This window comes from Lygodium microphyllum, chromosome 24 (genome assembly GCF_053477565.2).
Source record: "Lygodium microphyllum isolate KBCC chromosome 24, Lygodium_microphyllum_v1.1.10, whole genome shotgun sequence".
Classification (NCBI taxonomy): Eukaryota; Viridiplantae; Streptophyta; class Polypodiopsida; order Schizaeales; family Lygodiaceae; genus Lygodium; species Lygodium microphyllum.
The window spans coordinates 81,729,583-81,744,267 of record NC_141158.1 but is presented as its reverse complement, the minus strand read 5'-3'; the positions used below and the strand labels follow the sequence as shown (position 1 = coordinate 81,744,267).

Sequence of the window (14,685 nt, the reverse complement as noted above, 5' to 3'; positions counted from 1 at the left end):
ATGTCTTAACAAACTGTTTTACATTATGCCTCGAAGTTGGCCAATAAAAGAAATGCTCAATTACCTTGATCGTGGTAGCAATACCTTTGTGTTCTGCATAGAGAGAAGCATGACTTTCAGTGATAACTCTGGGCCTTAATTGCTTTGTGACACACAGTCGTCCATGCATCATCGGAAATCCATCTCTTAGCACATAGTGCTCATGCCTCTGGCCATTGCAAAGCTGATCATAAACATTAGCAAAGTCTGTATCAACAACATATTGCTCTTTCATGACATTCAACTCACTGTGATAAACCATCTTGACAGTTGAAATTTGTGGCTCATGTGACAGTGCATCAACCAAAGTGCCTCAAAGTCTGATGCTTTGTGTGCATGTAAAATCAATCCCCAACAAATAAAGTTTCCACGTAGATAGTGCATGCATTAGAGCCAAGAGCTCTTTCTCATAGACTCATAAATTCTTTTTGCACTGTGGGGAATTCAGCTCTCATAAGGCATAAGAACTGCCCCATTGTTGTTACCACATACATCACATTGAACTACGGATGACTTTCTTAGATCGGGCAATACAAGCATATGATTTGAAGTCCTCTCTTCCTTCAACTTTTCAAATGTTGAAATTTCTAGTGTTCTCCATCTAACTGACACATCCTTTTTCTGTAAAGCATGTAATGGAGATACAATTTTAGCAAACCTGCGTACATACTTCCTATAGTAAGAACATAAACCCAAGTTGCGGATCTCATGCACATTTTTGAAAGGTAGCCATGATTGTATTGCCTCAATCTTTGCAAGGTCCATGCAAATATCATTAGCCGATACAAATGCCCCAAAAAGTGACTTTCGTACAAAAAGAATTCACTTTTCTTATCATTGATAACCAGCCTATACTTACACAGTTCATTGAACAAATGTCCAAGTGTCTTCTATGCTCTGCCTCATTCTTTGGATAGACAATCATGTTATCAAAGAAAGTGTCCACAAATCCTCTATGTGGCCTGAAGATGCGATTCATCATGTGATTAAAAGTGGCAGGAGCATTTGTAAGTCCAAAAGGCAAAACAAGAAACTCATATAATCCAAATGATGTCTTGAAAGATGTCTTAGTGACATCTTTTAGTCTAATGCGGTTCTAATGATACCCACTTTCCAAATCTATACAGCTGAATATGATTGCCCCTTGCAATCTATCCATAATGTCATCGATCCCAGGAATCAAAAAGCAATTCTTTATCGTGATCTTGTTCAGAGCACAATAATCAATGCATATACGCCATGAACCATCTTTTTTATGCATCAAAAACATTGAAGAACAAAAAGGAGATGAGATGGAATGAATCGACCCATTACATTAATGGAACAAAAAGGAGATGAGATGGAATGAATCCACCCTTTTTCTACCTTGGAAGTGATTGAGAGAAGCAATCAACATACGTTTTCAAAAATGACATGCGATCCTTCTCCAACTTAGACACATTCCTAACATTCTCACTATTATCTTTATCCTTAGTAAAAACCAAATACCCTAAAATATGATTTTTCATTACTTTAGTAAGGGCAGTTGCAGATACAACAGGGACATATTCACCTTTCAACTTTACATCAAGTGTGAGTGTCTTTTCCTTGTGTCATAAAAACAGGGAACGCCCGTTCCGAGCCTTAGGAACAGATTAACGCGTTTTGGCATGTGTGAGTGTCTTTTCCTTGTGTCATAGAAACAGGGAACACCCGTTCCGAGCCTTAGGAACAGATTAACGCGTTTTGGCATGTGTCTACCAGCGAAACGCCCATGGAACGTTCCTGCCCGTTCCCAGCCCTTTTCCAACCCCGTTCCGAGACATTCCAGCAGTCGTTTCCTATTTGAACGTCCATTCCTTGGAATCAGACTGCACTATCTCCAAATTTGGGGATTTTTCAGCAAGGATTTGGGGCATTGGTCTTGGTTGCAATGTCCCTAATTTTAGGGCATTTCATATCAAGAATTGCCCCAAATTTGGGGGTTTGAGCAAGGATTTTGGGCATGGAATTGGCTGCAATGCCCCCAAAAGAATCGCCCAAATTTTGGGGCTTTTTCAGCAAAGATGTGGACTATTGGACTTGGTTGCAATGTCCCCAATTTTGGGGTATTTCAGATCAAGCATTGCCCTAAATTTGGGGCTTTTTCAGCAAGGATTTGGGGCATGGCATTGGCTGCAATGTCCCCAATTTTGGGGCATTTCCAATGTGTGTGTGTGTGTGTGTGTGTGTGTGTGTGTGTGTGTGTGTGTGTGTGTTTCCGTTCCCCAATCCTAAGCATTCCCCCCGTTCCAGGGGGTCTCGTTCCCCATTCCTGGTAACTATACCTTGTGTTGAATAGTAATCTTTTTTGCACAAGAATCAATCACTACATATATATGATAACACCATGGCATACCAAGCAATATATCACAACCCTGAAGTGGAGCTATGAAGAACTCTTCACTGTCCACATATCCTTGTATATGCAGCCCAAGCTTTCCAATGAGCGGTGTTACGCATGGCCTTTGCATGCCATTCCAACTTCCTCCATGGGTCCCATCTCATCCTCTCCGATGCCTAAACAAGCTGCCATATTAATAGAGATGAAGTTGGCTCATGCACCATTCTCAAAGAAAATCAATGGAAAAAAAAAACTCAATAGCATCATCATTGGGTTGATCCCTAATAACATCGGGCACCCATCCCACTAATGTTTTGGGCTTCTTTTCATTAGAATCTTCTTTATTTTCTGATTTTCTAGGTTGTTGCCTATTGGGAAACTCCCTTGCAATATGACCCTCCAATTCACAAATAAAACATTTATTTCCAACCATCGAATCCCTACATGGTGTCAATGTTTTTGAGCCCTTTATTTGTTGTTTCGGCCTCTTTTCAGGCTGATTTTTCTCTCTCTTTTCTTAGCCTTAAACAACTTTTTATTTGGCTTCTCTCCACTCTCTAGGAAACTTGAATCCTTCCCATGCAGCAAACCATCGGTTGTAGCAGCAATCTCTATGAGTTAAGACATGCTAGACATTGGACTTAATGCGAAAATCCCTGATTCATTTGGGCAGCCCATAAACATATTTTTCCACTTGCTCATAAAGGGGTATTAAGCGATAAGAAGTAATAGGCAACAATGCATCCCAAAACTTCATATTATATTAATCCAAATTCTTGCATTCCTTAGCATCCAGCTTATTCCAAGCTGTCATGATGTCCACCACAAAGGTACTTTTCAATCAATTCGATGCAAACATTTGCTTGAATTGTACCCACATTCACGTTGCTCTACCTTGCATCAAAAGAGTGGACCACCACTATAATGCATTCCCTTTTAGGAAAGTGTCTACCTTTCGAATCTTGGAGGACTCGGTGAAGTTCCCCCCTAGATAGACTGCATTAAATTGATGAATGAAAGTCAAAGCTTTTAGCCTATCTTGTGTATCGCTAAAGGACTCAAACTTCACTACTTTTCCACCCTCATCATTGTCTTTTGCTACCCCTTCGGGGTGTCAAGTTGTCATACACTAGCTACTGCGAAAAGGATGCAATTGCTGAATTTACATCAAAACCAACACCAAATGGAGCATTTGCATGACCAACATTCATTCTTTGAGCCCTATAAGCATTCAAGGGTACAGATGCACTACCAAACATGCTACTTTGTGCTAAGCATCAAGTCAATGTTGCCATGCATAGGGTTTTGCATATTTCCACCCATATCCAAACACATTGACCTTGCACACCATGCATTGGTTGCTGCATACCATAGCGATTTGTGCCATACATTCCCGTATGTGGTCCCTATTTAACTATAGCATGAAAAATCGTGCTTCCATCAAAATATCCTAGTTCCCCATCATAGCATGCATGTCCAGTTGTCCAAAATCCATTGAATTGGCACTTCTGTGATGGTTTTGCATTTTCATTCCTTGCCCTGTAGGTACTAATTGTTTTGTTTCATGAGCATCTTTGGGAGCTTCAAATGGAGGGTTTGGCATTACCTTTGATGCACCGTGCTATCCCGAAGGTGCCAATTCAGCAAAGAGATTTGTTGTTATCCTTATCCAATTATTGAACTGGTCATCAAATTCCTCTTAGCTTTGCTAGTTATCAGCCTCATTATGCCTTGAAGGCCCTGCATCTTGCCCTACAATATTTTCAACTTGCTATCCATGGTTTGAGCCTTGTTCAAGATCAAGCATTGCATTTTCTTCATTCCCATGTGAATGTTCATTTTGAGAGGCATCATCACTACTTGATTGCATCTCATTGTATGAAGACATATTGCTGTAATTTCTCAACTGGAAGTAAAAATCAGCACTAGCACAAAGATTTGGCTTGCAATTAGGTGCCTTAGGCCCACCAAATCAAAGGTTTGAGTGGTATCCCGGCAATGGAACCATGAAACCAACCTTCCTTCTTGGAAAGGGCGGTAACTCCCTGATCAAGCACTTAGTTACATCAATCAATAAATGAACATAATTTAAATTGTACAAATTACCTTAGTAATCTTGGACATTCGACATCCTATTTGCCCCAAAACTAGCATCCCTTTTAGTATTTCTTTAACTTGATTGCTAACGGAATGAGTGCAAGTTGAGATTCACAATCTCCTTTGTTGTAGCAACAATTAGCAATCAATTCGGGCCAATTGCCCCTTGATTTTTCACCCAGGGTTTGCACAAATGGAACCACCAAGTGGCCAAATGCTGCCCCAAACTAAAATGAATGGGTTGGCATTTGAATTCCCTGATAATTACACAAATTTTAGTTGCTGAATTGAGTGTACAATGCTTTTACCAATTGTCACAGGTCTCAAGGTCGTTGTCAAACCCTAATTTTTGCAAAAATTTAGGGTTTATAGCAGAGATCTCACTGCTGTCCACTAAATTTGACTGAGATCCGCTCAAAATGGCAGAGAAATGCTGAGATCCCTTGTGAATGGATTCAAGAAGGTGAGAGAGAGCCAAGATGAGAGAGACCTGATTTTTTTTGCGAGAAAACCCCAAATTCTGTTTGTTTACTCCAGCCTCATTTAATGCAGTCATCTACTTCTAGGCACCTCCAAAATGCTATCACTTGATCAGCAATGCTATTGCTAGCCCCTGGAAGGTAACTCCCTGCTGTCCCTTGCCTATTGGGGCCCCAAGATGGCTATCTTTTGAAGCAAATTGTTGTTCCCTGATCCGAAAATGAACCAACAGCTCTCTCTCTCTCTCTCTCTCTCTCTCTCTCTCTCTCTCCCCCAAAAAAAGCTGTAAACTAACTAAATGGTTGAGACCCAACCCCCAAAAACGTTTTCTCAATTTGCATGGGGATTTTTACCAAGTGTCAACCTTCTAAACCCATTTTTCAGCATTATCTAGCCATTTAATTAATTTTCAAAATTAAATACCTACAAATTAATTCCAACCCTACCCAAAATTAAATGTGCCCATCCATTATTAAATTGGCTAGGCCATTTCCAACCTAGAGTAGTCCTCAACCTTTGTTGAGCCTTAGACTAGCATTAATTAATTAATTAATGTTAGTCCCTAGTGTCATCACCGACACTTATTGGCTAAATAATTGTCATAGAGTCAAAATTGACACCAACTGACCCCCAAAGTCTAGCTGGCATAACTTAAAATAACTTTTGCCTTTGACACCCACTATATCTTCGGGGTCCTTGGCCTGGTACCATGAAATAACTGCCATGTGCATTACATGTGCTAAACAACTTTCCACATTTGATTAATAACTTAATCAAATGTTATCAGCAAGATTAAAGCATCTTAGAATTTCAGGTACCTATGACACTATCTCAACTTCTATACCCTTTTTACTCCCTCAAGCTCTCTCCACTCCCTCAACCTCTCTCTAGTTCCTCAATGTGGTGTTTTAAGTCTAAACATTGAGTATAGACTTTAAATTATATGTATAAATTCTTTGTACTGGATGTATGTCCAAGATTTATTAGTCTGATTAGTACAATACTAGTATTGGATGCCATCAGACATGACAACGTAGAGTAGCTGTAAGGCTGAAATAACTGAATCCCAGACAAATCATGATTCCTGTGAGTCCAAATAATCTAGTGTCCAAATCCTGATCCAATTGAAAATTTGGGTATGTCCTACTAGATGAGTAGCAAATTTGTCAAAAAATCAGAAGAATTAGCCAAATGTTTGTACAGGAAAACTGGCTTGTAATTGTCTGGAAAGTCTATCAAAAAAGTCCCTAGTAACCAGACAATGCCAAAGGAGATGACTGGTTTCGTTTGGATTCAAACACCTCAAGCATTGAGAAGAGGCAATACGGCTTTTAACCAATTGTGTGTGTGTGTGTGTGTGTGTGTGTGTGTGTGTGTGAGAGAGAGAGAGATTGTTGTTGATTGGTTATTCAAGATTTCAAATGCCAGGTCAACACTGGAGTGAAGGATGATAAAATGCAGTCGTTCTTTTTGGCTGAGACACTGAAATATTTGTACCTGCTCTTCTCTCCCTCTGATCTTATTTCTCTTGATCAATGGGTTTTCAACACCGAAGCTCATCCAATCAGAATCATAGCACGTGGACAGAACAGCACTGGCCAACATATTGAATCTCAGATCTCAACTACTCACCGGAAAATGGGTGTGAGCAGTAACCTGGATCGTATAAAGAATAGTATTTTGCAGAGGACAAAATACAACCACAGGCTAATGGGCAGGCATGAAGGAACTCATTGATTGTGGGAATATGCGCACACATATCAACAAGGCTCTAGCCTGGACAGTATTCACTGGCAGAGCTTATCAGGGTGATCTGTTCCACACTACAAAGGGCCTAAGCAAATGGGTTAATTGTGACTATTTGTGGCTGGTTAAGAGGCTTGAGGCCTCAACAGCTTAGTAATTAATCTAGCTCTGAGAAATTCTGTCTTCATGGAGCCATCACCAGTTGAAATGAGGGGTGTAGCGGTATTCAGATCTATATTCTATTAGAAGCCAAAAAAGTTGTTTGGAAGGCAGCCAAGATCTTTTGGGCAGAGCAGTTTGATTCTTGTGTAGAAGATATGGTGTAAAAATAGATGAGTGTTATAATTAAAACAATATTTTTGCTTCCTGAACTTCTCTAATCTCTGGATTATAAGTGTTGTGCAATGAAGAAGCTCTCAAGCTGTTGCATGCAGTCTTGAGGGTGATCTTGGCTTTCAATATGAAAGAAAATGGTGTATTCTTGGAAGGTGACCAGCTATGGATGATTTGTGTCTCATATAATGCAAAAGCAAAGCTTTCCTTGGACCAAAGTAATCAAGTCAAGGTGTGCAGATGTAACATGAATTTTGATGATCAGGAGATTCCCATCAAGCCTCTCAATTCATTGTTTGTTTTAGATAACATGGCTGTACCCTCATCATGCTTTATTGCAGGTCTTTCTATGTGTCACCCTTGTTTTATACTTGCAACACATCAGTAAACGTGTCTCTTGTGTGGATTAGAAGTAAGAAGAGAGAGGTTTTGTTCCAAAATAGGAGCACCATAAATATAAGTGTGGTGGACATCAAGTATCAAATGTCCACAACTTCATCCTCATCATCAACCTATCCTTAGCATGATGGGACTAATAAATGCATGTCCTTGAGCTAGCTGGCAGTCCCCTACCTTCTCATGCAAGTCAGTGGCTCGATGAAAGTAACCCCAAATAGAAACATGAGGTCAACCTTCACTCAAACCCCCATATACTAGAATTTTTATCCAAGTTTAGCAAACCAACTCAAGTAGTTGCTCTAGGGTTCTTTCTTAATTTAAATGTGTTTTGTGGTATGACTTGTTAGCGGCCAAAAGCTCACCTCGAGCATACAAACTTAGCCAATTATGTGATTTCTAGTTATACCTCATAGGGTAACACAGTCTGTGACAGTCTGTAATCAAAGCCTCTACCTAAAATCAACTTGATAGACTAAGGTTTTCTACCCTCTAGGAAATATTGGAACTTTTGTGGTTGATGGGCATTTCCAACGTGGAAACTAATCTTGTGAGAGATTATAAAGTTAAAAGTCTTATTGGGTTCACTTGTGTTAAAGTCTTTTTATGTGCACCCTCAACATTACTATCACATTGTAAACACATTAAATTGCCATTTTTGTTGATGCACACAAAAAAACTTCCTGAATAACTATACTATAACAGTACTTTGAATGCTCCTTTTTGCATATCGTGAAATATTTCAATCAAAACAATTAAAATAACTTAGCTCATTTTATTTATAAATTACAACTTATCCAAAGCTACAAAAATTGAGTTACTTATCGAGAGCCCTTGTAAGCTCCTTGATTATGCTTTTAAAATGAAGCATCAGTATGTTGTGCGGAGCCATTACTTTGTAGTGTATGTGAAGGTACTATTTAGCATTATTCCTTATTTAGTGACAATATTGTACAATTGGACTTGGGGAGAATCCAAGTATCATTCTTCTTTGTTGAATTGCTTTATCTAACTAGTTTCAAGATAACCCATACTCTTTAGACATTTTGCTTTTTTTATATAATTAAAATTATTGAATAATGGTTTTAAAAATGTCCTTAAATAGAGGTAAAGACATCATTAATGCAATTTAAGGTTGTTATTGTGAAAAGTACGTGTATTTCTTTCCACCAAATGCCTCCAAGCCAATGGGACATTTGGTTTTATTTCTATTTTCAAATTACCCTCTAGGTTGATATTTCTCTTCTTTATTTTTTTGTAATGATTGGTTATATCAAGTCATAGAATGAGTACAATAGTTAGATCATAGGAGAGGCAAAACCTTGGCAAAGAAGCAAAAGAGACTGTTGTATGCTAAGAAAATCCTCCTTGGGAAGAAGATCAACATGTTGAATAAGATCTAATTGCCAGTGTAGAAGACCCTTGATTCTGGCAATTTGCCATTAGACACTCATATAGAGTTGATGAGGAAAGTATTTCAAGTGACTCAATTACACCAAACCCCATTGAATTCAAAAGGGTAAAACATAATCTTCATATGCGGCTACGTCGATGTGGGATATTTTGGCCAAGAAAAACCCCAATTAGAGGGACACAATGATGGATCAATCATAACTCTACAAATATTTGACAAGAGAGTCCAAATTTTCTTAATCAAAGGGAAGGAAATAAATTTATGATGCAAGAGTTTCACACTAATCATGTGAAAAAAGCAGTTACCATTCCATATTTGGTGCTTTGAAAGAGCCAAAGCAATGGGAAATCCACCAATAATCACTCTCCAAAGAATGGCCTTGCATTTAAATGGTGTCTTATTCATCCATCTCTCCATCAATCATTTTTCACTAGGTCTTAGAGTTATGCATGCCCCAAATTGCATTGGCTTTAGTGACTAACCAATGATGATCCTTAATCATGAGATGGTATACCTAGTTCGCTGTTGAAGCCTTTTGAAAGTTTAAGACTGCTAGGAAGATCCCAATCTTGCCAATGATAATTAGGAACAAATGTAGGAAAGGGTTGCATAGGCTACACCACCCTATCAAGCTGATTCGATAAGTCATGGAACTGACTACGGGAGTTTTGAGGTCTTAAAAATGCCTTTTAGGATGTAGACAAAGAGTGCTTTAGAGCAATGAGAGCAAAGCCTTCATAACAAAAGTTTTATTTTTGAAAAAAGAAATCGTTCTATAAATAGATATAAATGCAATATTACTATGGATTTTTATTATGAATATCTATTTTCATCATCTTGTAATTGTGATTATGGTATCCTTTACATTAATGACATAAGGGCTTGATCACTTTGAATTAATGATATATTTGGGATTGTATAATAATGTCAATTGAAACTAAATTCAGATTACAACAAAGCTTGGTTTTCATCTTTTTTCCCTTTCTTGTTTTGATATTCGTGACTCTTTCCTTACTTGATAGTAGCTTGTTTCTCTCTCTTTCCTCCCTTTTCCATGGATACAGAAATTCAACCTTCAACAAGGCGTCCAAGCTCTGAAATCACATCCATATCTATGAATAGATGGATTCTTACCATTATTGGCAAATGTAAATGGATTACCATGCAACAAGTAAACCATATAAAAAGAAAAAGATGTGAGAGCTCCTTCATCTATGGTTGGAAGGGTAGGATCAAATATTTCACACTTGAAATAAATAAGAAAAGCATAAAAGAGATTTTAGTACAACATGTATTTATGCATAGAGAGTTACATTTGAAACCTGGAGCTTCAAGTATTACATTGCATAGATTGGATTGTAAGTATTTCATTCTCAATGCTTTTCTTTTATTAAACTTGGTATTGTCAAGATTGTGGGAGAGAAGGAAGGAGTCTCACTTGTAGCTTTCTTGCTTGCACAATGGGGGAATACACACAAAGGTGGAGGCTGAAAACAGTTTTCCTCTTCTTAGTTGTGTAAGCCAAAAGAACACAAGTACATAGAAATAGAAGAACCCTATATATGGGATTCAAACCAAACTCAACTAACTAAGGTGGCATACTAACTAAGCCATGAAATAGAGTAGATAAGGATAGCTGTCATCTAGCTATTATTCATGGGCGGTATACCAACCGCATCTGCAACTGACAAGTCGGTGACATAAATGCACAACGGTCACCCTGGCATATCACGAGTGGAGCTCGATATCTCAACACTCCCCCTCGAGCTCAATCCCAATTCTTGCACACCAAGCAGGTCTCTAAACTTGTGCAGCTTCTCTGCGCCCAATGCCTTCGTAAATATGTCAGCTACCTGATCCTCTATGCTGACATAAACTAGATCAATAAGACCTAGTAAAACCCTCTCCAGCACATAGTGATAATGCACCTCAATGTGCTTTGTTCTAGCATGATGGACTAGGTTATTTGCCAAGTGTATACTGCTCATGTTGTCACAATAAATGACAATTGGCCCATTTGTAGGCTGATGCATATCATAATGTAGCTTATGCAACCAAGCTATCTCACATGCAACCATTGTTGCACCCCTGTACTCAGCCTCTGTGCTCGACAACGCAACTATAGGCTGTTTCTTGCTGCTCCAAGTGACTGCAGCACTCCCAAAAGAGAACACATATCCATTGGTAGATCATCTATCAGAAATACTACCAGCCCAATCAACATCAGTGTATCCATGCAACTGTATTTGAACCCCAGTCTCATAAAATAGTCCATACTGCAATGTGGACTTCACATACCTGAGTATGCGTCTAGCCGCATCCAAATGCGGTTTCCTTGGAGCCTGCATAAACTGACTTACTAATCCAACAGCATAGCTCAAATCTGGCGTGGTAATAGTCATATAAATCAAACTTCCTACTATGCGTCTGTACATAGTAGGGTCTTCCAGAAGCTCACCTGCATCTGCGCTCAGCTTCACATTCTGCTCCAAAGGAACTGAAATAGGCTTACAGCCTGTCATCCCATATTTGGACAGCATGTCCAATCCATACTGCCTCTGCAAGAGCCATATCCCACTTGGTGATCTAATCACCTCAATGCCCAAGAAATAACGCAGCTCTCCCAAATCCTTCATCTCAAACTTCTGCTTCAATAGCATTTTCACATGAAGGATATCTTCATCACTATCACCTGTGATAATCAAATCATCAACATAAATGACAAGTAGCATAATACCTTTCTCTGTTTTTCTCACATAAAGTGAAAATTTTGCCTTGAAAATCTGAAAGCCAGTAGTGACAAGATACTGTCCTATCTTGTCAGACCATGCTCTAGGTGCTTGCTTCAAGCCATACAAGGCTTTATTCAACCTGCAAACAAACTCAAGATGAACATCATGCACATAACCTGGTGGCTGCTCCATATATACCTCTTCTTGTAAATCACCATGCAAGAAGGTATTCTTTACATCCATCTGATGTAAAGACCATCCCTTTGATGCAGCCATAGCAATGACTGCTCTTACGGTTGCCATCCTTGCAACCGGACTGAATGTTTCTTCATAGTCAATGCCATATGTTTGTGCATACCCCTTGACTACTAATCTTGCCTTGTATCTATTCACAGAACCATCTGCATTATGTTTCACCTTATAAACTCACTTACAACCAATTGCATTCTTATCTTTAGGAAAAGGTACCAATTCCCATAAAGCATTTGCTTCCAAGGCATCCATTTCTTCATCCATGGCTTTCTCCCATTTTTCTTTTCCCATGGCTTGCTAAAAAAGAACTGAGTTCTGGTTCCTGTATCACTTTAACCATATAGGCATAGTGAATGGCTGTAAATCCATCATATTTCAGTCTATCCACATGATATCTAGCTCTGGTAGACCTGCGCAAAGTAGGCTCACTCCCAGGTGCTCTCAAAACATCCCTGGTCTTCCTTACTCCAAGTGTAACAATAGAAGGAACACCCAACTCATCATCAATGCTCTGTTCTGAGCCACTAGATTCACCATCCACATAAGAGTGACCTGCATTCACATCAAACATGGGCTGATCTACCTTCTCTTTTCCTTTTCGTGATACCTGCATACCACTATCTGCATTGCTTTGAGAAGATTCTCCTGATTTCAATCTTCCTGTCCATGGCGAAGAATATGAACCACTGCTAGAGGACACTCCAGGTCCACTAATATTTTGTGACTGCTGCTGTGAATTCTGTGCAGCATTACCATTTTGTGCATCTATATCATCAATCACATTTACTGGTCTATACCAGCTACTCATCTCATCAAAGACAACATCTCTGCTCATTGTAAACTTACGAGTAGAAGGGTTATAGCATCTATACCCTTTCTGCTTTGCAGAGAGTAACCAATAAAGATGCACTTCTCAGCTTTTGGATCCAACTTGGATCTTAACTCATCTGGCACATGAACATAGGCAATGCAACAAAAAATCTTCAAATGAGAAATATCTGGTTTCCTACCAGTATATCTCTCCTCTGGAGTCATCCCATGTATTGTTGCAGTGGGAGTCCTATTCATTATGTAGACTGTTGTAGCAACTGCTTCAACCCAGTAAAAATCTGGCAAGTCTTTTTCATTGAGCATGGCACGAGATACCTCTCTAATATGCCTATTTTTTCTTTCTACAATTTCATTTTGCTGTGGGGTATGACTACATGAATATTGCTGCTTTATGCCATGCTCCTGCAAGAACCTTGCAAACTCATTTGAGAGGTACTCTCCCCCTCCATCTGACCTTAGGCATTTTATTTGCAGGTTTGTTTCTTTTTCAACCATAGCTTTAAGAGTTTTGAAATGCCCAAAAACTTTACTTTTTTTTTTAATAAAATACACCCAAACTTTTCTGCTATAGTCATCAATAAAAGTGATAAAATAATGACAGCCTCCAAGAGATGCAGCTTTAGTAGTCCACACATTAGAGTGGATTAATTCCAATGGCTTCTTACTCTCTTGAACATGTCTAGGAAATGGTTTCCTTGCCTATTTTCCAAATTGACAGGCTTCACATACCTTATGCATTTCTCCAACCTTGAATTTAGGCAATCCTGCAACAATATTTTGGGCTTGCATTGATTTAAGTCGTTGTACATTAACATGACCAATGCGTTTATACCAGATATCAATATCTGCAACTATACCGGTCCCATGTGCAAACATTGCTATACTCAATTCAGGCATGCCTGCATCCAACGTAAACATTCTACCCTTCTTCTTTCCTTTTGCTATCAAGCGACCTTTATTTTTCATATCCTCAACAAAGCATTCATGAGAATTAAATCTGACCTGCAAGCCCTGCTCAACCATTTGACCAATAGAAACTAGGTTCTTGGTGATATTCGGGACATGAAATATATCCGACATGTATTTCTTTTTCCCATCCTACATAGACAAACGAATTCTTCCAATCTGCACAATAGGATGTGCAGTATCATCATCAGTCTCCACAAATCCTGGTTTTTCCATTTTTTTTGCATCCTGTATCCATTTTGCATGACCTGTCATATGGTTTGATGCACCTGAGTCAACATACCACACATTGTTGCTTTCTTCTACACTTGTCACAGAATTGGTCATATGTTGTACCATAAACAAATGCTCATTTCTGTCATCACCCTGTCTACTAGAAGATGCATAATTCCCTTGTTGCAATTTTCCATTCATGATGTCATTCTGCTTTTTATAGCAGTCTTTAGCCATATGACCCATTTTACCACAATAGTAGCATTCAACATTGATGTTTGCATTTTGGCCTCTTTGCCACCCACCACGACCTCTTTGGCTCCCCCTGCCTCTAGAGTTACCACGTCCTCCTCCATAGGACTGGTTTTCTTGAGTTTGCTGCATATTCTGATTTCTACCACGGCCTCCAGATCAGCCTCCTCTACCTCTACCTCTACCTCTTCCAGCATTTGAGTAGAAGACAGCTTCTTTTGAAGTTCCTCCTAAAGAAGATGCACCACCATTTCTCTGCTCCTCAGAAATCAGAAGAGCAATCAACTCCTCAAAATGAGAAAATCTTTCACGGACAGAAATGGATGTTCAGAACTGTGCATAATCCTTTCCTAGACCATTCAAGGTCACAGAAACTAAATCATCATCTTCCACTGGAGACCCAATGGAAGCAAGTGCATCTGCAATCTTCTTCACCTTCATGTGGTAGTCATTGATGCTCATATTTTCTCTTTGCACATTGTGCAACTTTTACTTGAGCTGCATTTTTCTGGCTTGCGTATTTGTGCTATATATTTTTTACAAAGTATCCCATGCCTCCTTTGGCGTACTTG

At 39.1% G+C, this 14,685-nt stretch overlaps 1 protein-coding gene across 2 annotated transcripts in view; it reads left to right on the top strand.

Moving 5' to 3' along the window:
* MNS1 (alpha-mannosidase 1) overlaps nucleotides 1-7,349 on the top strand; it is a 96,294-nt gene extending 88,945 nt beyond the window's left edge. For both annotated transcript variants that reach the window (XM_087665978.1, XM_087665977.1), the window contains one exon: nucleotides 6,407-7,349. In XM_087665978.1, coding sequence (XP_087522104.1) covers nucleotides 6,407-6,715 — 309 coding nt within the window. In that variant the 3' untranslated portion in view covers nucleotides 6,716-7,349. The remainder of the gene's footprint in view (nucleotides 1-6,406) is intronic.
* The last annotated feature ends 7,336 nt before the right edge of the window (nucleotides 7,350-14,685 follow it).